Source organism: Labeo rohita, chromosome 22 (genome assembly GCF_022985175.1).
Source record: "Labeo rohita strain BAU-BD-2019 chromosome 22, IGBB_LRoh.1.0, whole genome shotgun sequence".
NCBI lineage: Eukaryota > Metazoa > Chordata > Actinopteri > Cypriniformes > Cyprinidae > Labeo > Labeo rohita.
Genome location: NC_066890.1, coordinates 41166612 through 41190438, shown reverse-complemented (window position 1 = coordinate 41190438; position 23827 = coordinate 41166612). Strand labels below are relative to the sequence as shown.

General features: G+C 38.1%; 1 protein-coding gene across 1 annotated transcript in view; it reads left to right on the top strand.

Moving 5' to 3' along the window:
- Positions 1–377: 377 nt before the first annotated feature.
- Positions 378–23827, top strand: part of LOC127153655 (uncharacterized) — a 547126-nt gene continuing 523676 nt past the window's right edge. Inside the window, exons 1-11 of the mRNA XM_051094869.1 lie at positions 378–591; positions 1908–2023; positions 2599–2685; positions 2929–3004; positions 3138–3333; positions 3884–3916; positions 9066–10863; positions 13066–13236; positions 22495–22665; positions 22808–22981; positions 23153–23323. Coding sequence (XP_050950826.1) covers positions 2001–2023; positions 2599–2685; positions 2929–3004; positions 3138–3333; positions 3884–3916; positions 9066–10863; positions 13066–13236; positions 22495–22665; positions 22808–22981; positions 23153–23323 — 2900 coding nt within the window. The 5' untranslated portion in view covers positions 378–591; positions 1908–2000. The remainder of the gene's footprint in view (positions 592–1907; positions 2024–2598; positions 2686–2928; positions 3005–3137; positions 3334–3883; positions 3917–9065; positions 10864–13065; positions 13237–22494; positions 22666–22807; positions 22982–23152; positions 23324–23827) is intronic.

The following is a 23827-nucleotide window of genomic DNA, read 5'->3' as shown; positions in this document are numbered from 1 at the left end:
TTTTTTTTTTTTTTTTTTTTTTTTTTTTTACACAAACTTTGCTCTGTTGTTCCATCCATTTAGCTTCTGATCCTTTTCATGTGGACCCATGTTGGAATAATTTTACACACAATTTTTTTGGCCAGATACAGTTTATATACTGTTCTTGTTATGCATATTTATTTTTCATAAAACAAAGACGTTCAAAAGTGATTGGATAAATTAAGTTCATCATCATAGGCCTCCTATAATTGAGTTTACATGAACGCATGAAATTAGAGAAAGAGAAAGTGTACTGTGGTAATTATCCATAATAATCCAGTCCAGCAGGTGGCAGCATGAACCTGTTCAGCCGTTTGCTACCAGCCAGAAAAAGTCATGTAGAATGAAAACGAAAGTAACAGCGGGCTCGATACGCGCTTCACCAAAAGCTTCCAGGATTTCTCGACACACGATCCGAAGCTTCAGCACAGGACATAACATCACTAGTATTTGAACAAGGCAGCAGACTGCGAGGGTTTAGGGTGCCATTTGGGATGTGCCATGTGACGAGTCGCAAAGGGGTGAAACCATTCATCGTTTTTGGTGCACAAGACCGTTGTACTACTCCAAGTATGTGTTTTTTAAATACACTTTTAATTAGTTATTTTAAAAATGTATTACGAAGCCCTTTAAAAAATCCCCTTCTATTATTTTAGGCTGTTGTTTTATTGTGACTCGAAATCAAAAGCATTCTTTCTAACAGGAAATCAGACCTTTGAATTTAAGCGGGTAAGTGAACCCAATAAGCACTTGGTGAATAATGCTTTAATGTATGTTGGTTTGTGTCGAAGGATATACTTAACACAACAGCCTATTTATTTATTTATTTATTTAATAGTCAGCTATTGTGGGAGCATTTGAAATTAGCCTACACTAAATTGAGAGCAGGTAATGAGAGGTCATGATCACATGATGTATGCAGAAGGACTATGATCCCTTGGTTCATGAGTAAATATGAGTGTAATTCATTTAATATAAAAATCCAATACAGAACGTTTTGCTGGAAACCAACTCACCATTCATCAATATATTCACCTAAGAAGGGACAGGGGAGAAATAGCATCCAGCCTCTCAAAAACACATGCTGTTATGTTCAGAAGCAAAACTCAAAAGACAGTCTGTTTTCAGATAATCATTTTAAACACTACTGGAGTTTTAGAATTGCAGCTCCTTACTGTAAGGCAGAATATTCATAATAAATGCTTTAGAATTTTATTTCTCAAACTCTCTGTCATCATCAGTATGCACAAATTCTTGCCTGTAGCATTAGCAGAAAGCAACTCAGTATAACTGAGATTTTGTGTTGGTTTATAAGCAGTGGCGGCTCTAGCATTTGTATTTTATAGAAATGTGTATATTTAAATTATTACAATTTCAGTCAAAAATGAAACAGTAAAACTATTATTAAAGTGAGTGATGTTAAAACAAACCACATTTTACTGTCTGGTTATGTAGTTGCACAGAAAAAGAATGGTAGCCCTATTTTAGCAAAATGAGTGATAGCTGCAGATACCATAACTTACAACTTTATTAAATTGTGATCCCGTTAAATATAAATTCAGTTTACTATAAATATTTTATGACATGACAACTGAGGGCTTGACATTACCTTTTTTATTCCATGAAATGTCTTGCTGGCAGGTATGCAATAATCCCAGCTAACAATTTTTGGTTCCCAGAACATTCTCTGTTGGTTAGTCAGGAAAGTTTTCTTAACGTAAATAGAATGTTCCCTGTAGGTTAGGGGAACATTCTGGAAACCTACAGGGAGCGTTCCCCACAATGTAGCAATAACAAGTACACACACACACACACACACACACACATTATTAATTATTTTTCTTTAATAACTGTTATTGATCTCAGCAAAATATTATGATCTCCAGGTCATACTGAACAACTGATTGTTTTCACAAAGCGGTGTTGAGCTTTTTAGCTGCAGTATATCAGAGGAGCGTGAAAAGGACTCTCTGTCTGAGATGAGATTATCACAGAAACAGAGGTAAGGCTGAGTCTGTTTTCAGAGATTCATTTGAAACACTACTGAAGTTTTATTCATTCATTCATTCATTCATTTATTTATGTATGTATGTATGTATGTATGTATTTATTTATTTATTTAGATACTTTTAAACTATACATGGCAAACAGGGCTTTATAGACAGTCAAACTTAATAAATAACTATAGTGCTTCTACCATGGATGTAGATGTTTTGGGACTATGAATTAATCATTTTTTCAATGCAATTATTGCAGTGCTTGAGGCAGTAGATACTACAAATGAGTAAAACTTTCAAGAAGTAGCCAGCAGATGATAAACATTTACAATCTATAAAGGAAAATCATAATTTACAAAATTCTACAAATTTAAAAACATGCAAATTTAGTCATTTCCTCTATTGCTGAAGTTGGAGATCCATCCGTGCTGGATATATAGGTCCAGGTTGCTAAAGACCCGAATATGTAATAATGATTGGCGAAACGGTCATGCATTTAAAGGTTAAAATAAACTACTAACCAAAATATATATATATATATATATATATATAAACCGCTACCTGATTTTTGTGTTATTAGTGTGAGATCAGGCACCATGTCCAGCTCTGTGTCTGTGAAGAGTGGCTGTTCAAAAGAAGACATGCCAAACTTCAGTGAGAGAAATAGGTATTTTATACGTTTCTGATTTTTAGTTACACATAGACTGTGTTAGAATGTTCATCAGTGAATACTTATTATGAAACTTTTTTTTTTAGGTCAAATATTTAAACTCTGAAATGTTTATCAGGGTATTTAATCTCTCTCTCTCTCTCTCTCTCTCTCTCTCTCTTTGGTAAAAATGTTTACAAGAGGTTTCTGTAATACTTTGCCTGAAAATGCAGTATTTCATTTTAATTTATGTGCTAACAGGATTCAATATGAGTCAGACTTCCAGACTCATGGTAACCACAAGAATTTCAAAGACAATCTCTTAGGGATCTTCCAGGTAAAATGTTTAATGTTTATAAATATGTTATTGAACACAGAAATTTAACTTCTGAATATTTTTGAGAAAATTAATGTACAATTAAATTTAGTAAATTTAAGTTTTAGTAAATTTAGATTTGCTTTGTTTGTAGGATCTTGAAAACAAAATAATAAAATTCCTGAAGAATAAGCTGGAAATGTTTAGGAAAGTATTACAAAAGGACAACATACAATACTTTGTGAAAGACTTTAATGACAATAGATGCAGTATTAAAGAATCGGCTCTTGATCTCACACTTTACTTCCTGAGAGAGATGAAGCAAGATGAAGCTGCTAATACTCTAGAAGGTAAGAGACTCACGACCATCTGTCAGATTGTCACTTATCAGGGCACCAGTCTTTCTTACTGGTGCAATTAAATTTTGTGAGCAGTCCACAGTGTTGTTCAACTCATAAGCGCTACCATTTCTGTTGCATATGAGAAACATCAAATGGCAAACTTAACAAAAGCATAAGAAAACTGCGCTACTCATTTCAGCTGTACAGTGTGGACTGTTTATCAACTCTGACCAATAACTGAGCACAGCACATACAAACTGGTCGAAGCTCAGAACAGGTTTACTCTGGAACCAATACTGATCTTGTGCGACTGTTACTGCACAGTGCTGCAAGATCCAGTGAGAAGAGTTTGAATTTGCCGCAAAATGAACAAGGTTGCTGCCAGATCTAGTGAGAAGCATTCCAATTCTGCACAAAATTCTCTGATAAAAACAGATAAAACAGCACTGAAAAAGAAAACCAGAAGTAGTTAGGCTAACTATAACCATGGTGTGAATGTATTAGAGAAAAAGAAAATGGATTGAAACATTTTTTTGTTTGTTTTTCTTCCTTTGTTTAGATGAGCTGGTGTTCATTCATCAGCTAAAATGTACCCACACAGCAGGAGATTCCTACGCGGATCCGCCTTCAAGTCGCCAAACCCGCGTGACTGTCACCTTCGTTTTGACTCCCCCCAGAAGACCAGCTCCGCCTCCGCGCGGCGCTGTAAATTCTACTGTCAATCAGCGGATCCTGACCGCACCCATGTCGGATGCGCGGACGCGGACGCGCCTTTACTGTACGGTTGAGTACGCCAAGAGCCGAGACGAAATCATATCACTGGAGACTGGGACACGGTTGCGCTGAATCCTCTTGAGTAAGTTTATTGATGTATCGATATCATCATGTATATTAATGACTGTAATGACGTTGTTTGATAGTAGGACAACTTTAGCATGTTCACTCGTGGATAATGGTAGCGCTAGCTTCTAGCTAGCTGTGCATTGTTAAATTTGCATTTTGGCAATTTTGGTCTCATAGTATCTATCTGCCATCCTCTTTATAATGAAAATTAAACTTCGGCATTTTAATCACCGTTTGAGTCGGTTCAGACAAATAATTTGTATTGGCGCCTGTTTGAACGTCAAAAAGCTAATTAGCTACCGGCTATTAACGGCGCCAAAAGTGTAAGCGCGGAAAAATAAAAAAGTCAGAAGAATATAGATCAAATAAAAGATCTATATAAAAGAAAAAAAGATACAAATAAAAAAAAAAAACAGTGCTTTAAAAAATACTGAATACTTTTATGCAAGTCTAAAGTAGTCTAACAATACTACAGAGATTGAATGTAGTTAGATGAATGTAAAATAAAACGGTGTCTTTACTGTAATAGTTAAACATGCTTTGTTTCTGATTAAAACTACAAACGTCATTCATTCAAGAGCAGTGAGTGATTTGTACATTTTATTCATATGAGGCACAGAGACGGCAGAAGGAATATTATGTGTTGCCGCTTTAACCACACGGGTCCAATATACTGTTGCACACGGATTTTCATTCTCAACTGTTTCTAATCATTTAAGACAGAACTGACTAGCGTCAGTAATTTTGAATAATGAGGATAAACGCTGTAACGTGATATATTTTTTGCACTACATTTTAGCTATATTTCATGTTTGTCAACAGCGGCTGAGGTCCACATCCTTAGCCTGCTGGAAACCATTAAACAGCAGCAAGACCAGCTTGTGGCAAAGGTGAACTACCTCAGCAGCAGGCTGAACAGCACCCCGGGGCCAGATGTTGAGATGCCCAACAATATCCATTTTCCCCTGGAAAATTTGGAGGCAGTGGAGGCATTTGAAATGTTTTTAAAGGAACCGTCGAATGGCCCAGCTCGACAGAAAGTGGTGAGTTTTCTTACTTAATATGAATGGTGCCATTAGGTTTATTGATTGTCCATGATTATTGCAAATATTCTATTGAAGCAGCCCTGAACAGGCCTGTCCTGAAATGCCTTTTCCCAGTGGTAAGATTCTGTCAGTGAGCAACAATCTCCCTGGTTTGACAGGTCATGAGGGTGTGAGCCAAGTACATGTTTAGAAAAAAAAAAAAATTCTTTACACAAAAAGAAGAAACATAAGTTTTCTATCTTTTTGTACATTTCTGAACGCTTTCAACAGGAACAAAAACATTTTGAATGCAGCTTTAGATGCAACTTAAGCTTAATGTTTACCTTGCTTTTTATTTAAAAAAGATGTCTTTGCCTTTTAGATTTCTTCTTTAGCCACCATTGGAGGCCAGGATGTGAAGAGAGTGACCTGGAACATCTTGGGCAGGCTCTTCACAGATGAGGTGTCTCATCAGATCAACTGGAAGGGTGTTAATAACAAAAAGCCCTTCAGTAGGATGGCAACGAAGACCTTGCTTTTCAGTAAGTATATAATTCAAAGTAATATTAAATACGTTCAAAGTCAATAGTTTGTAAATGTTGGGGCAGCCTTAAAAATTGTAGCAACCATCATACCAATATGACTGTGTAGCCTTTTTTAGACTGGCTACTATACCATATACCACATACTATACCGACTTTTTTGTCGTTTAATGTCTTGTTTTTTTTTTTTTCAATCAGGTAGGCCTATATGCCTGATGTTATGTTTAACACAGTGCATCAGTGAAAATCTGACAAGGTCACTTAATTAGTAGGGAAAATAGGCTACTAAAAAATTCCTGTTCACTATCAGGCAGTGCAATAATGATAATAATAAAAAAGCCTACCTTTCTGACATGCAGTAAATCTTCAAAATTGCTGTGGGATCCCCACTGCTGTGAGACTGCCTCGTTTTGATTCCTTCAGTTTGTTGCTGGCACTGAAAATGGCGTTGACCATGGGTGCGCTTCTAGAAAGTGGAGATACCAACTTCCGGCACAATCTTAGGTGAAACAGTGGCGTACCTGCACTTGTTTGTAAGAGTGCAACTATGGTCAAAGTTTGGGGATTGGAATCACAGTGGATTGTCATGTCAAGAGAAACGCACCCTAGGTGTGGGTAACAGGCCATCATGTTATTAAAGTAAATGCACTCAAACGTATTGGCTGCCTGGTGGTTGCGATAGCTTCGCTCGTGTACATTTGTCTAAATAAATAAATAAATTATAATAATAATAATACACACTGATGGAATGCAGTTTTGTGTGGGTTGTAAATTACCATGTGAGATGTATTTTAATTTAGTGTTGCTTTCGGAATGGTTAACCTAAAACTGAGGTCTCTGATGCAACATGTAGCTTGATTAAGCCGCTTTGGATAAAAGCATCTGCTAATACCTTGATGTAATGTTAACCAGGGCTGTAGTGGAGACTAAACGCAAGTAAATGGAGTTTACCCACCGCTCAAATGTCAGAAATATAGTTTATCCACCTGTTAAGAGTTTATGTAATGTAATGTAAAGAGTTTACCTCCAAATAGAATGTATGCATTACCCTAACAAACTTAAAACATTACAAAACCACACTGATTTATCCACATACAATATGTGCACTGATCAAGGAACCATTTAATACCACTGATATTATTTGAACATTTTGGATGTCTTTTTTAAATATCCAATAGTGAAAGGTGCAGTACACCTTACCCTGATCACAAATTCGTAGTTTACCCACCACAACCCTGTTTATAACTTTGTAAGTCATGTCATGAAACAAGTCATGTAAGTCATGTCTTACTTTGTAAGTTTCATGTTTCTCCTTAATGCCTATCTCATATATTGTATTGTGTAAGCATACTTGGCTTTGGATGTTATACACTCCAAAAAATGATTCGGTCTAAATTAATTTACTAATCACTTTGTGCGCAAGTTTTCATCTGCAGCAATACAAAGACCACAGACCTCAAAAATCAGTATATGAATCTCAACAATGGTGAGTCAAACAGCTTCATATTGCAATGCATGCTGGGTACCAGCATAGTTCATGACTCGCCCATGTATCCCAGCATGCACTGAGCATGAAGCATTTTTTTTGACTGTCACCATTGTTGATGGTAAGGTACTGATTCATACACTGAAACTTAATGTCTATGGTGTTTGCAATGCTGCAGATGAAAACTTTTTTGTGCACAAAATGATTTGTAAATTATTCAAATTATCATTTTTTACAGTACTACAAGATCTGAAGTTATTAACAAATCTAAAGCAATACAATATCAATATATAAAGATATTGGACTTGAAATGAAGTCGGTGGATAATTTTTTTCACAACTCTTCTTCACTTGGCTTTGCTGGTTAAGCTTAATGTGTTCTACATAAAAACACCAAAATGTCAAGGGTCAAGAGCCCAACAACAGGAAACACTGGTCTCTTTGATGGTGATTTCAAACAAAACAATAAAACATCTAAACCTCTGTTAATTCACAATAAGAGCTTCTCTAGAAGTCTGATGTGAAGCTGATAAAGCTGTTTTAAGAGTTGTTTAATCAGATCTTAAATGATTTAATGTCTTTATTTCAGTTGATTTCTTCGGCTGTGGCTGAAGTTGTAGTTCTCGTGTTTCTCTTTCCTTCGGTGATTCTGCTTGATGATAACATCAGCTGTTCATCATTTATGATCAATCATCACATAATCTCATTAACTCTTTGCTGGGAATTATTACATAAATCTTACCTGTTTCATTCATGGTTGACTGATGTATACGAATCACATTAAGTTTATTGAAATGTTTTATGTTAAAACTAAGTAATCTAAACGGATGGAAAATTGTTAAGCAATTGAATTAAATAATGCAAATTTAGACTCACTTTTTTGAGTGTACATATCATAACATAAACACATCTGTCTGTTTGATTACAGGTGCTGTGAGGAAAAACACGCTGACACAGTCAGCCACGGAGGCGGAGGTCACCAAGCACGCAATCAGGTGGTTCAACCTGGCGACGGATCGGGCAACGAGGAGACGTGTCCTGCCTCCATCCACACAAATGGAGTAATAGGAGAAATAAGCAATAAAAAACCTTTTTATTGAACTTCTTTTTGTTCACCAGTTATTCATTTTCTGATATTTTAGCTGTGCATACAGCATTTCATTGAAGTTGTAGCTAATAGATCAAATATTTTATGTTTGCATACATGTGACACCTATAAGGTTGCTCAATAAAGTGTTAACAACATTTCATCAGTTGTGTGTACATCATTCAGTAGGCTACTTAAAAACAGAATAGGCTATAACCTATAACTGTCCATAAATTTAAATATCAATGTTATGTTTCCATTGAGTAGTGATTAGTGATTGCTTTTGTACAATAAATTGATGTCTTGACTTGAACATTTTTTTAGGCCTATTTTCAATAGTTAGGTTAAAAATACAAGCTTAGGCCTGTATTGCTGTAGTAGCCTAGGGCTATTGATGGTTTTAGTTATATCCTATTTTATCCTAAAGCAAGAACAAAAGGGATTTTGAAAATTAGATAAACCGGTCCAAAACGGATCCGGGCCAGATGAGCCAGGATTTTTATGAGTCCGTTGCGAGTCTGCGGCGGATGTATGTATGAATTTGCGGGCCCAAAACGGACCCGCCGCGGAGGTAAGGTTTTAATCGCGGATGCGGAGCGGATGCAGCGCGGAGCCACGGCGGATCCGCGACCCGCCTTCGTTGCGGATCCGTCACTGCGCGCAAGTGGACGCCGATACGGGGCCGTTTCGCGGGTACGTTTCGGAAGCCGCGATACCTCCGCGGCAGATCCGCCGCGGAGTCCTTTTGCTGTGTGGGTAGCCTAAAGAAGAAGTATCAGTGTGTGTTTGAAGGTATTGCAAAGCAAGGTAACTCAACATTCCTGGATAACATCTACACAGATCTATATATCACTCAGGGTTGTAGTGAACAGGTCAATATTGAACATGAAGTCAGACAGATTGAAGTTGCTTCCAGACGTCATGAATCACAAGAAATACAGGTTGAATGCAAAAATTTGTTTAAAACACCTGATCAAGACAAGGAGATCAGAACTGTACTGACAAAAGGAGTTGCTGGCATTGGGAAATCAGTCTCTGTGCAAAAGTTTGTTCTAGACTGGGCTGAAGGAAAAGAAAATCAGGATATCAGCTTCATATTTCCTCTTCCATTCAGAGAGATGAACTTAAAGGAGAAAGAAAAACTAAGTTTGATGGACCTTATAACTCAGTTTTTCTCAGAGACAAAAGGACTGAACATCACAAGGAGAAATCAGTTCAAAGTCCTGTTCATCCTTGATGGATTAGATGAATTTCGTCTTCCTCTTAACTTTTATGGGAATGAGATGTGGTCTGACGTATCATCACCAGCCCCTCTAGATGTTCTCCTAACAAACCTCATCAAGGGAAATCTGCTTCCTTCTGCTCTCATCTGGATCACCACCAGACCAGCAGCTGCCAGTAAGATTCCTCCTGTCTGTATCGACAGACTGACAGAGATACGAGGATTCAATGATGCACAAAAGGAGAAGTACTTTAGAAAAAGATTCAAAGATGAGAACCAGGCCAAAGAAATCATTGATCATGTTAAACAATCAAAGAGTCTCTTTATCATGTGCCACATTCCAGTCTTCTGCTGGATTTCAGCCACTGTTCTTCAGAACATTTTAGAGGAGAAAAGAAATAATTGCATGAAAAACAATCAGGCTGATGACGCATCTAATACACTGCAGGAATCAAATACTGAAGACATTCCCAAGACTCTGACACAAATGTACACACACTTTCTCCTCTTTCAGGTCCTGCAGAGCAGACGAAAATATGATGGAAAATACACACCAGATGTTTCCTGGGATAAAGACACCATCCTTTCACTGGGGAAACTGGCATTCCATCACCTAGAAAGAAACAATGTGATCTTCTATGACACAGATCTGGAAGCTTGTGGTATTGAAGTCTCAAAAGCATCAGTGTATTCAGGCATGTGTACCCAGATCTTTAAGGAGGAAACAGGGATAATCGTTGGTACCATGTACTGCTTTGTTCACTTGAGCATTCAAGAGTTTATTGCAGCCCTTTATGCACATCTGTTTTTAGACCTCAACAATAAATCTGTGTTTGATCAAGGGTCTACAAAACAGAAAACCAAAAATGAAACTATAATTGATTTGCTCAAGACTGCAGTGGACAAGGCACTTGAGAGTGGCAATGGACACCTGGACCTTTTCCTTCGATTCCTTCTTGGTCTGTCACTCCAGTCCAATAGACTACTCTTACGGGGCCTGTTGAAACAACAAGATGACAATGATCAGAGCAAAAAAGAAATAGTTCAATACATCAAGCAGAAATTAGAAGATAATCTGTCTCCAGAGAGATCCATCAATCTGTTCTACTGCCTGTATGAACTGAATGACCAAACTCTGGTAAAAGAGATTCAAGTCCACCTTAGCAAAGGAAGACTCTCATCTGCTGACCTTTCACCTGCCCAGTGGTCTGCTTTGGCCTTTGTGTTGTTGACATCGGAGAAGGAGCAAGAAGAGTTTGAGCTTCAAAAATTCAAGACATCAGACGAATGTCTCATTAGATTATCAGCAGTCATCAAAACCTCCAAAAGAGCACTGCAAGTCATTTAAAAATGTTATGTTTTTCCTGTCCTCAGAAAAATATGTTTACATCTACAGCAGGAGTTTTCAAACCAGTACTGGAGCAACCCCAGCACTGCATATTTTGTCTTCCTCATCTAGCACACCTTATTTTACTTATCAGCTCATTAGTAGACAAGACCTGAAATGAGTGTGTTCAATAAGGGAGACATACAAAATGTGGTGTAATATTTATTTTTTATTTTAAAGAATGTGGTCCAGCGGAATTAAAGTGTAATGCTAATATTTTATTAGATTCATGATGCTGTTAAACATGCAATGGATGAAGTACAACATACACTATTATACAACACATCAGAAAATATTATTTAAAAATGCTTGTCTAGCAAATTTTATCTACCTTTTATCTTGCAAATTTATCACTGAATCAATATAATCATGTTTGAAGAACAATGTCAATGTAGTTCAACCTCGTATATAGGTACTGTTCATACAAAAATAATAATTAATAGAAGATTAATATTTTTATTTAGTAAATGTATTATACAGTGGGTACGGAAAGTATTCAGACCCCCTTAAATTTTTCACACTTTGTTATATTGCAGCCATTTGCTAAAATCATTTAAGTTCATTTTTTTTTCTCATTAATGTACACACAGCACCCCATATTGACAGAAAAACACAGAATTGTTGACATTTTTGCAGATTTATTAAAAAAGAAAAACTGAAATATCACATGGTCCTAAGTATTCAGACCCTTTGCTCAGTATTTAGTAGAAGCACCCTTTTGATCTAATACAGCCATGAGTCTTTTTGGGAAAGATGCAACAAGTTTTTCACACCTGGATTTGGGGATCCTCTGCCATTCCTCCTTGCAGATCCTCTCCAGTTCTGTCAGGTTGGATGGTAAACGTTGGTGGACAGCCATTTTTAGGTCTCTCCAGAGATGCTCAATTGGGTTTAAGTCTGGCTGGGCCATTCAAGAACAGTCACGGAGTTGTTGTGAAGCCACTCCTTCGATATTTTAGCTGTGTGCTTAGGGTCATTTTCTTGTTGGAAGGTAAACCTGTCTGTCTAAAAAAGTCTGAGGTCCTGAGCACTCTGGAGAAGGTTTTCGTCCAGGATATCCCTGTACTTGGCCGCATTCATCTTTCCCTCGATTGCAACCAGTCATCCTGTCCCTGCAGCTGAAAAACACCCCCACAGCATGATGCTGCCACCACCATGCTTCACTGTTGGGACTGTATTGGACAGGTGATGAGCGTGCCTGGTTTTCTCCACACATACCGCTTAGAATTAAGGCCAAAAAGTTCTATCTTGGTCTCATCAGATGAGAGAATCTTATTTCTCACCATCTTGGAGTCCTTCGGGTGTTTTTTAGCTCCATGCGGGCTTTCATGTGTCTTGCACTGAGGAGAGGCTTCCGTCGAGCCACTCTGCCATAAAGCCCCAACTGGTGGAGGGCTGCAGTGATGGTTGACTTTCTACAACTTTCTCCCATCTCCCGACTGCATCTCTGGAGCTCAGCTACAATGATCTTTGGGTTCTTCTTTACCTCTCTCACCAAGGCTCTTCTCCCCCGATAGCTCAGTTTGGCCAGACGGCCAGCTCTAGGAAGGGTTCTGGTCGTCCCAAACATCTTCCATTTAAGGATTATGGAGGCCACTGTGCTCTTAGGAACCTTAAGTGCAGCAGAAATTTTTTTGTAAACTTGTCCAGATCTGTGCCTTGCCACAATTCTGTCTCTGAGCTCTTCAGGCAGTTCCTTTGACCTCATGATTCTCATTTGCTCTGACATGCACTGTGAGCTGTAAGGTCTTATATAGACAGGTGTGTGGCTTTCCTAATCAAGTCCAATCAGTATAATCAAACACAGCTGGACTCAAATGAAGGTGTAGAACCATCTCAAGGATGATCAGAAGAAATGGACAGCACCTGAGTTAAATATATGAGTGTCACAGCAAAGGGTCTGAATACTTAGGACCATGTGATATTTCAGTTTTTCTTTTTTAATAAATCTGCAAAAATGTCAACAATTCTGTGTTTTTCTGTCAATATGGGGTGCTGTGTGTACATTAATGAGGAACAAATATGAACTTAAATGATTTTAGCAAATGGCTGCAATATAACAAAGAATGAAAAATTTAAGGGGGTCTGAATACTTTCCATACCCACTGTATGTATTCTTATTCTTTGTTGTGATTTATTTTCTTTTGTAGGCTAAATGATTGTAACTTAACAAAAAAAAGCTGTGCAGCTCTGGCCACAGTTCTTGGATCAGAGACCAATCTGAAAGAGCTGAACATAAACAATAATAATCTGCAAGATTCAGGAATGGACCTGCTCTGCACTGGACTAAAGAATATAAAGTGTACATTGGAGATACTGAGGTAAGTTATGTAAGTTAACAGAAAACATAAATAAATAAAAAAATAGGTCAACCAGTCTTAAAGTGTGATTTGTGTTGAATTCTTTACAAAATATAATAATAAGAATGAATGAATGTAAGAATGTAATACATTGAAAAGATAAATAATACATTTCCCAACATAACCCTAACCCTTCATAAATATGGGCACTAAGCAAAATAAGCAAAAATTACTTAAAGTGCCCTTTTATGCCATTTTGAATGTTGCTGTTCATGCAGTGTTTAATGTAGGTGTCACACCCCTGGACTGTTTGTGTTGGTTTCTCCCTCATGTGCCTATATATGGTTGTTCCTGTTCTGTCCTTGTTGTGTCATTATTAGTTAATCAGTATTAGTGGTGGTGAGACAAACCACTTACTGAACCATTAGGCAGAGTCTAAGCTTTGGAGGTCATCAATGACGTCATTGCTCTAAAGTGATACGAGCCTCGATACGCGCTTTACCAAAAGCTTCCAAGATCTCTCGACACACGCTCCGAAGCTTCGGCACAGAACATAACATCGCTAACGTTACGTGACAGAAGACCGGACCTTAAAAAAGTCAGCGACGTGTTTACCCCACATTTCATTTTTTCGCTTATATCAGTGATTTGTTTCTTTTTGTTTTGTTATGGATGACCCGGCCGTCCTCGTCGGGAGCAGGGATCGCTCTCTCGAGGACCACACTAAAGACTTTGCATTCCTTGCCAACCTTACACAAGGACACCTGCCTCTGCTCGCTTTTCCTAGCTGGACTTAACACCGCCACATGAGCGCTGATGTCTGGAGAGGGTCCTCGAGAGAGCCTCGTTGTGTTTGTAGAGTGGGTGCTGGTGTCCTGTGGATCGCCGTTGACCGTGAATTGAACACAACCTCTGCTAAGGGTGAGCAATCGCTGGACTCTTGGGACTTTATTTACAAAGACGATATATATGTGGACATGCCCCCTCTTCTCCCAACATCATGTGAACTGTCCATCTACTCTGAACCCTCTGTAGGCCCTGAACTGTGTACCTGCTACCTGGATTTCCCACCCACCTTCCCTCTCCTGCCTCCTCCATTCATCCCTGCTGTTTCAGCTCTGCCACCGCTGTCTCCTGGCAGCCCCTCTGCTCACCCTCAGCCCACCATCTGTGCAGTGGGCTCGCCGAGGATCTGCCAGTATCCATCGGTGTCATGGCTGGAGGATCCCTTGTCTCCACCTCCAGCCTCCGAGTCCAGGACTCCGCCCCCGCTCCCGGCTCCCTCGTCTTCACCGTCGCCCATCGGCCCACCAGCTCCACTGGGCTCCCTCGTCCCTCTGGCTTCACCTTGGTCAATCATCGACCCACTATCGCCTCAGGACTCCACTCCTCCTGCTGCGCCTCATCGCTCCATCCCACCGGCTCCGTTGGGTTCCTCCCTCCCTCCAGATTCACCTCAGTCCTCTGTCATTCCGGCTCTGCCGCGGATCTCCGTCTCTCCGCCTTGGTTGTGTAAACCTTGGGCTCCACCCTGGCCCTTCAGATCCTCAGCGTCACCCTGGCTCATCGGCTCTCCGTCTCCACCTTCACTTGCTCAACTGCTATCGGTCGGCCCCCCTGAAGTCATCAGCCCTTCCTCCACCATGGCTCCTCCCTCTGTCTGTTCCGCCATGGGCCGCCATCAAGGCTGCGACTTGGGTCTCGCCTGGCTCCTCCTGCTCTGACAGTAGGGGTATTGGAAATCGATTCTCTGATGCTTTTCCGATTCTCTGATTCTATTTTCAATGGTTCTAGAATCAATTCTAAACATTTCAGAATTGACTCTGAGCGTGTTTTTTTTTTCCCACATATGATGCCGTACACTGTAAAAAATGATTTGTTGACACAACTTGACTTAATCAAGTCATTTTGTTGCATTGGCTTTGTTAAGTTTAGCGAACACTAGGTGTTAAGTTTAGCAAACATTAGGTGTTAAGTTCACTCAACTTAGTTGTTGAAATAACTTGCAGTAAATTGAGCCAACGTACTGTATCAATTAATGAGCATTTACATTTTTTAGTTAAGTCAACTGAAAAAAAATTGGTTGAACTCAATTTTTCATGTTTTCACAACTATGAACCATGTCTAGTCGACATACTGGACTAGTTTGAAGTAGTTTTGGATATCTAGAACCAGATTTTTTAGGAAATCAACACAACTGCAAAATTGAAACTCACAGCATTTATTTTTAAACAGACACATTGCATCCAAAAACACAAACATAATAATTGTCTTGCAAATATAGAAAAAACACTACGAAAGAAAAAACTTCACATATACACAGCTCACACAAAAACATGCAAACTTCTCTATGCACACACCCATCTTAGTGCCAAAATAGTACAAATAACTCTCCTTGTCATTATCAGATATTTTCATTGCAGGAACAAGTGTACATGAAGAATTCACAATAAGCTGTGTTAAAAATACGTCATATTAAACTGTTAAAAAACTGTTAAATTCCCAATTGTAGGAACATGACAATGAAAGAGGAAGCAAAAAAGAAGTCAGAAGTCAAAAAAAAAAAAAAAAAAAAAGAATTCCAATGTTCGACTTTAAAAAAATGAGATCTCAAACAACAATGTTATTAAAGTTTCAACCAGTACAATGATTAAACAGTAGCATAAAGTAAAAAAAGATTTATTTTGTTTTCTGTCTTATCACAGCAGCTTGCTTTTCAAAGAATGAACTCTTGCGGTACTAGAGTCTTATCTGACTCCAATGAACAGGTGCTGTATCACTTCAAAAGTGACTTTTAATTCCTTTGGATAGTCAAGGTTTAATGCGTACACCAGGCCCATCAGGTTCAGAAAAGCATTAGGTATAATCACTCAGGTGACACATTACCACTTCTTCCTCAATCACCAGCGCAACGTCATAGAAGGCTGGGAGAGGTTTCATCATGTTTTCTGCAACCACTAGGATTCCAATCACCACACCCTTGATCCCATCCTCTTCAGTCACTGGGCTTCATAGAATGTAAAAAAAACAAGGCACTATTACTTAAAAGCAAGCAAACATAGTCCCCAGACCCCTGCAAATTAAGAGATCTAATGTTCAATTTCCCCTTAGGCTGCATTAACACTAGTGCATATTCATTTTAAAACGCTTAATTTTTGCTACGGTTACGCCTGTAGTTTACACAGTTACACTTCATTTTGATAGTCCACTTTAGACATTCTACTAACTATAAGTAACTACATGTCAACTAATTCTCATTAGTTTGCAACTACGTCTACTAACTCTGAGAGCAGACTTTTAGGTTAGGTTTAGGGTTAGTAGAATAAGTTGACATATATTTGCAAAGTTTACAAGAGTGTTACAAGATATAGTAAGTAACCAGTCTACTAATACTCTAATGGCTTGTTGACATGCAGTTGCAAAGTTACTTACTGTTAGTAGAATGTCTAAAGTGGACTATCAAAATAAAGTGTTACCGTTTACACTACTCTGGTGTTTTCAACTCTCAAAAATAGAGACTTTCAAAAACGCTGCAGACCCCGTTTTAGTTTAAAAACTCTGGGGTTGCATGTCAGTGTAAATGGACCAAAACAGAGACTTTTTAAAATGATGGCGTGGCTGCCCACATTTACTCTGTGTATCCTTGATGATCGTGTAAACAATAACATCATGCTCATTGTTGTACACCATAGATATGTATAGGTAGATTCCCCATTCGGCCACTTCAAGCACGTAGATCTGCCATCTAAATAATAGGGCATCTATCTGTACATAGCTATGATTGTACTTGCATGAATGGTCATGTGACATGCATTTTCAGTTGTGTAGCGTAGACGGAGATCGTTTCTGAAATGCAGTGAAAACACCAGTGTAGACGAGGATCGTTTTCATTTTAAAATGCTGTTTTAAGGACGTTACATGTTTCAGCTTACCTTGCACATCTCTTAATGAATTTTGAAGGGGTCTCTTGCATGTACCACAGCAGGCCCAGCCATGCTGCTGTCCTCATCCTTTGGTTGTTGTCTGTAAAATATAGGATGGTTAAAGTACCAGCTTTATTTATTCAATCCTTTGTTTTTCTTTATTCATTTATCTTTTCTCCCTCTCCCTCTGTTTTTGATGCTTTTTATGCATATACATTTGTTGTAAATAAATCACCAGTGATGTGATGCAACAACAGTTGTTTGTTACCTTCTTGTTCAGCACCAAAATAAGATTTAATAGTGGATGTACCACGCACTTTGTAAGACTTTAAAGGACTTAAAAGGACAGGTTAGCAAAGATGATAACTTTCATTTACTCACTAACATGCCACTCCAAACACATGATAAATTATTAATATCTTAATTCCATACAATGAAAATTATCAGTGTTAAGCTCTAAAAAGGACAAGTCAACACTAGAAAAAAAAATGCAGTAAAAGTAGTGGATTAGTCATGTTGCCTATTTTAAGTTTTCTGATAATAACTTTGTGTAATGAACTGATCATATCAGATTTGATGTTACTATGACATAATACAACATCAAACCTCATTAGTTCTTATGTCTTGACGTGATCAAAAGACTTGCAAAAATCAATGAGGTTTGATATTTATGTAGAAGCTAATACAATCAAACATTCTTGTAAACAAAGACTTTAGTTTAGTTTTCATCATACAAAAATATAGTATGATTTTGAAAGTCTTGGAATATGACGCACAAATCATATATGTTACTTTTTAGACACTTACTCTGAAGTCATTGTATGAAAAGATGTCACTATCATTAGTTTTATGATCGATAGAAGAAAAAAGATCATAGAGGTTTGGACAAACATGAAAGTGAGTAAATGATCACAGAATTGTCATTTTGGGGAGAGAAAGACTGCTTTAACATAAATAGACTCACATCCTTATCAAGGCTCTTCAATACTGAAGTCATATCTGGAATGTCCTCATCACACTTTGACCTGAAAAACTGTATCAGCTTTGAGAGATGATCATCTTGGCCTTCAAAAAACACTAGACACAAGCCAGGTGAATTCTTTGCTGATCTATAAAAACAAATATATTTACAAATTTAACAAAGATGCCAGGGTCTCAGTGACAGTCCTTACCAGTACTAAATTAAAACATAATGCAGGATATTTGTATTAAACACAAATATGGACTGACAGTGGTGTTTTAGATATTACTGGTCATTCGTGTTTCTAAGATAAAAATAAATAAATAAATAAATAAATAACGATAAGGAGATCCAATGAACACGCTCAAAAGTCACTTATATAAAACTTTACACTGTTTTATCTATTTATCAACATTAACTTGATCCACAATTGTAATAGTGATGGGTTATTTCCCGTGACCCGTTTCTTTCGGCCGTTCGTTTCAATGAGCCGGTTAAAATAAAATGGTTCACCAGTTCTTTTACTTACTCACGTAACGATATCATCCCAGCTGATGATAGTACGCTCAGACCCATTCAAATATAATTTGTAATCATAACTTCAGTTCATCATCGTCGTCATCTTGGAAAAGTTTTTAAACATTAGCGTTTTGCAAAAGCACATCAGACTCTGATGTGCAAACAGATGTTTTACAAGTGTAATACATATAAACTGAACTAGTCTTCAGCTTTGTACAGAAACAAGCTCATAAAACTTAACAACGTGCATACAAATGTAAATAGCAAATTCCACTTACGTTTTCACTTAACAGTTGTTGCATGTTCATCGTGTTAAAAGTGCTGTTTGATATAACTAATAGCATTTGTATTTTCCAGTAGGCGTAGGTTTTATTAGTTATTAACTTACATTTTGCCAAATTCTGTAACGCGTGCTCAGTATCAGCTGTTCATGTTCATCAGTTCTCTCAGCACAGCATGTCAGTGAACTTTCGAAGTTAATAGCGTAACCTAACAGTAATCAAGCTGTACTAATTCACAAGATATGATTGCCTGAAATCAAAACACGGCCGGTGAGCGAAACAAGCCGAAATTAACATTAAAGAAAGCACAAATCAAGGTGTACTTACTCAATTCATTATTTGCAGTCCATAAAGTCCATCTGTTTTCATTCAAATGCAGGCTGCTTCGTCTTTTCTTGTATGATCAGCAACTTTTCGTGCAGAAAAATGGTGGATAGCGCGTCTTTCTCAACAGTAAAACAGTACGTCATCATGACGTAGAGATTCTGGCACATGCGCTTTACACAGAAAGTTGATAGAACCTATGTTTTGTTGTTAAATGAACATGTTATTTAAAGTTTTCAATTTCTCTTTAAGTTGAAGTTGTTCCAACTTGTCTTATTGTGTAGTGAGGCACTGCAGGTTGACAGGACATGATTTCACTTCTCCACCCGACTAAAACTCAGAATAATTTTTTACAGTGTATGTGGGGAAAAAAAAACATACTCAGAATCAATTGTTTCTGTGTGTGCAATTGCGATGGGCTTCATTGCACAGGATATGCATGTTGCTCGATGGTGTGTGCTTCCACTCGCCATTATTTCAGTGTTTTGCTTTAATTTGTGCTGGAATACAATATGTATTGAATGCACAAAACTCACGTACTGACAGACTTTCATGTGCACTTTGTGTTTGATAGCTGCTGCTATGATGTCATCAGTAATAATCAAACAGCAATTATGCTGAGGAAAAACCCATAACAACGATTGTCTGTAAACTTTTTATAAACTTAGATACTAGATTTAGATACTAAGATCTCTCAGATACTGAAAAGTACTTTTTCCATGAATAACTCATAAATGTCTCTTTCTCCCTTATTACGTTATATTCTCTTATATTATTTGAAGATATAATAAGTTGATTATATTCTTAACAATTGTTTTGATTTGAATTTGTAATTATTTTAAAAAGTAGCCTGCTTATGTAATGCACAAAATAAATTAGATTGAAAATGAATATGAAAATGTAGCCATATGACGTAATATTGAAAATTGAGGATGTGAGGCATTGTGATACATCCTGATATCAAAATGAATCGAATCATTGGCATTATAATCGTAATCAAATCGACTCGAATCATAAAACTTGTGATGATTCACACCCCTAGTATAATGTAGGATGATAAATAAAGTTATTGCGGTAGATCGCAGAGACAGGGTAGAGGAGCTGCTGACCAGGGCAGGGCCAGTGGAGCAGGAAGCCAGAGCAGAGCCAGCCAAGCAAGAAGCCAGGGCAGAGCTGAAGACTGCCAGGGCAGCACTGAAGACCACCAGAGCGAAGCAGGCAGAGCTGAATACCACCAGGGTTGAGCTGAAGACCACACAAGCAGAGCCGACGGGACCAAAGATCCCCACAGTGGAGCTGATGTCCACCAAGGTGGAGCTGATGGAGCTGAGGACCACTACAGCGAAGCTGGTGGAGCAGGGGACCACCAAGTCAGATCAGGTGGGACTGCAGTAGAGAGCACAGAGAGGTTAACAACAGCCTCTGTGGCTATGACAGGACAGGCGAAAGAGACCAACATCTTTGGGCGTGACATGGCAAGAAGAGAGTACAGGAATGGCCTCCTTGGCTGTGACAGGGCAGACAAGGGATTCAGGAATGGCCTCCATGGCCGTGACAGGATAGGCTGAGAGTTCAGGGACCGTCTTCTTGGCAGTGACCGCACAGGCAGGGAACTGAAGGGTGACCTCTGTGGTTATGACAGGACAGGGAGGGTACTTACAGGCTGGCACCAACACGGGAATAAGCTATGGGGCTTGAGTGGGCTCTGAAGTGGACTCATGGGCTGGAGAGGGCTCTGGAGCAGACTCATGACCTGGAGCAGTCTCTGGAGCGGACTCAAGGACTGGCACAGGCTCTGGAGCCAACTCATGGACTGGAGAGGGATCTGGAATGGATTCATGGACTGGAGTGGACGCCGCCGCCTTAGAAGTGTGTATAGACCAGACACACAAAATGGTGACCATCACTACTGGAAAGGCAGTCGAAGGTGGGAGAACCTCAGAGATCGCCGGGTGTGAAACGCATGTCAGCGGTGGGTCCGTCACACTGGACATCAGTCTCGGTTGCCCAGGCACTGCCTTATTAGCTTCAAGTGCATTGTTCATGACTGCCAGGAACGTGGTGACTATGAAGACTCTGGCATAATGTCCATGACAGCTGGAGACTCTGGAATGCTGTCTATCTTGTGGAGAGGCTTTGGTGTGGGAGTACAGTGTGTACAGAAAGTATTCAGACCCCCTTAAATTTTTCACTCTTTGTTATATTGCAGCCATTTGCTAAAATCATTTAAGTTCTTTTTTTTTTTTTTTCCTCATTAATGTACACACAGCTGTAAGGTCTTATATAGACAGCTGTGTGGCTTTCCTAATCAAGTCCAATCAGTATATCAAACACAGCTGGACTCAAATGAAGGTGTAGAACCATCTCAAGGATGATCAGAAGAAATGGACAGCACCTTTGTTAAATATATGAGTGATACAGCAAAGGATCTGAATACTTAGGACCATGTGATATTTCAGTTTTTCTTTTTTAATAAATCTGCAAAAAATGTCAACAATTCTGTGTTTTTCTGTCAATATGGGGTGCTGTGTGTACATTAATGAGGAAAAAAAATGAACTTAAATTATTTTAGTAAATGGCTGTAATATAACAAAGAGTGAAACATTTAAGGGGATCTGAATACTTTCTGTACCCACTGTAACTGGAAAATTTATTTGGAGCAGTTTGCATGTAAGTATGATAAATAATAGATGTTTGTATGTTCTATTGAGTGTCCAAAATATGGAACTATGGCAGTGGGCATATTGTTTCTAACACGCGCTGTACACGGTAGACCAATCACAACATACTGGGCCATCTAACCAATCAGAGCAGAGTAGGCTCAAAGAAAGGAGGGGTTTAGAGAGACTGATCTTAAAACTGCTTAAACTAATTGTTTGAGAATTGTTGGGAAATGAGATGATAATAAATTAATATTTGAGAAAACAAAAACTTTTTTTGAACTTAAAAAATGGCATAATAGTGGCATAATTCAAATGTTCTTTAGTTTTACAAAGATTATAAAATGCATCAGCTAGAAACTAGAATGTGTTTTTTCAACATTCATTCAAAATTGTTTAAAATGAACTTTTAATAATCCTCAGTGATTGGTCATATGCCAATCAAGGTGTTACAACTCACAATTTTTAAAAATTTTAACTGCCTTACTCTAAGCAACTCCATTTCATGCAGCTAATGATATAGTTCATGCATAGTGGTACAGTTGTGGGTCATCAATATCAATGAGGTTTATTTGTTTGTTTGTTTTTTTATTTATTTATTTTTTCCCCAGGGTTAGTAGGTGTGATCTAACAGAGGAAAGCTGTTCAGCTCTTGCTTCAGTTCTCGGTTCAGATTCCAGCAGTCTGAAGGAGCTTGACCTGAGCAATAATAATCTGCAAGGATCTGGAGTGAAGATGCTCTCTGATGGACTGACAGATAAATGTCGACTGGAGAAACTCAGGTCAGTTTGTATGTTTAGCATATGAAAGTGTTTTGGGTTTTTGCTTATCAGCTTTTTTTTTTTTTACAAAAGCAGTTGTTAACAGCAGTTAAAAAGTTATTAATTATTCTGAATTTCACTTTTATTTATTCACATGTTCTAGACTTTCAAACTGCATTATTAATGAAGAAGGTTACAAAGCTCTGGCTTTAGCTCTGAGATCAAACCCTTCACACCTGATAGAGCTGGATCTCACAGGAAATGATCCTGGACAATCAGGAGTGAAGGAACTCAATGATTTATTGCATGATCCAAACTGCCAGCTTAAGACACTGAGGTGAGACATGAAATGATAAATAATAAATATGATTTCAGTAATACAAACTGCTGCATCTATGTAAATTGAAGATAAACCATTTTACACTGTTTTCCATTAGAATCAGATATTATTTTTCATCAAGTTTAGTAGAGAATTGAATTAAATTATTCTTCATCTTTGCTTTTGCAGGTTTTTAAATCCTGCTGCAGATGAAGCCTGTCAGTATGTGACTAAAGTTGTGGGTATAAACCCATTACTCCTGAGAGAACTGAATCTTAGTGAACATGAATTAGGAGATTCAAACGTGAAGCAGCTCGCTTCTCTACTGCAGGATAAACACTGTAAATTCAACACACTTCAGTGAGTATTTTTCATGGTTTAAATTTTACAAAGTATCTTCAAAATAACATTGTTTGATTTTATATTTTCAAAATGCTGTTCTTTTAGGCTTTTGAGGACTAAGATTAGATATAACCGTCTTATAGATTTATCCTTCTGTTAACCCTCTGGGGTCAACAAACTAAAATTTGTAACCAGCGCATTTTGTGGCAGTTTTTCCTGATAATGCTAAAAAGAACTTAAATTACTGTTTGCAAAAACATGTAGATGTATGTAATGTGCTTAAAGGGGTCATCAGATGCCTATTTTCTACAAGTTGATATGATTCTTTAGGGTCTTAATAAAAAGTTTATAACATGCTTTGGTTGAAATTTCTCAATGGTAGTGTAAAAAACACCTTTTTTTACCTTGCCGAAATCAGCTCTGCAAAAATCATCCTGTGCGTCTTCTCCCAGAAATTACAAGTCATTGAGATGAATTTGATGAAGTCTTGCTGCTTTGTTTACAGAGGTGATGTGGGCATTT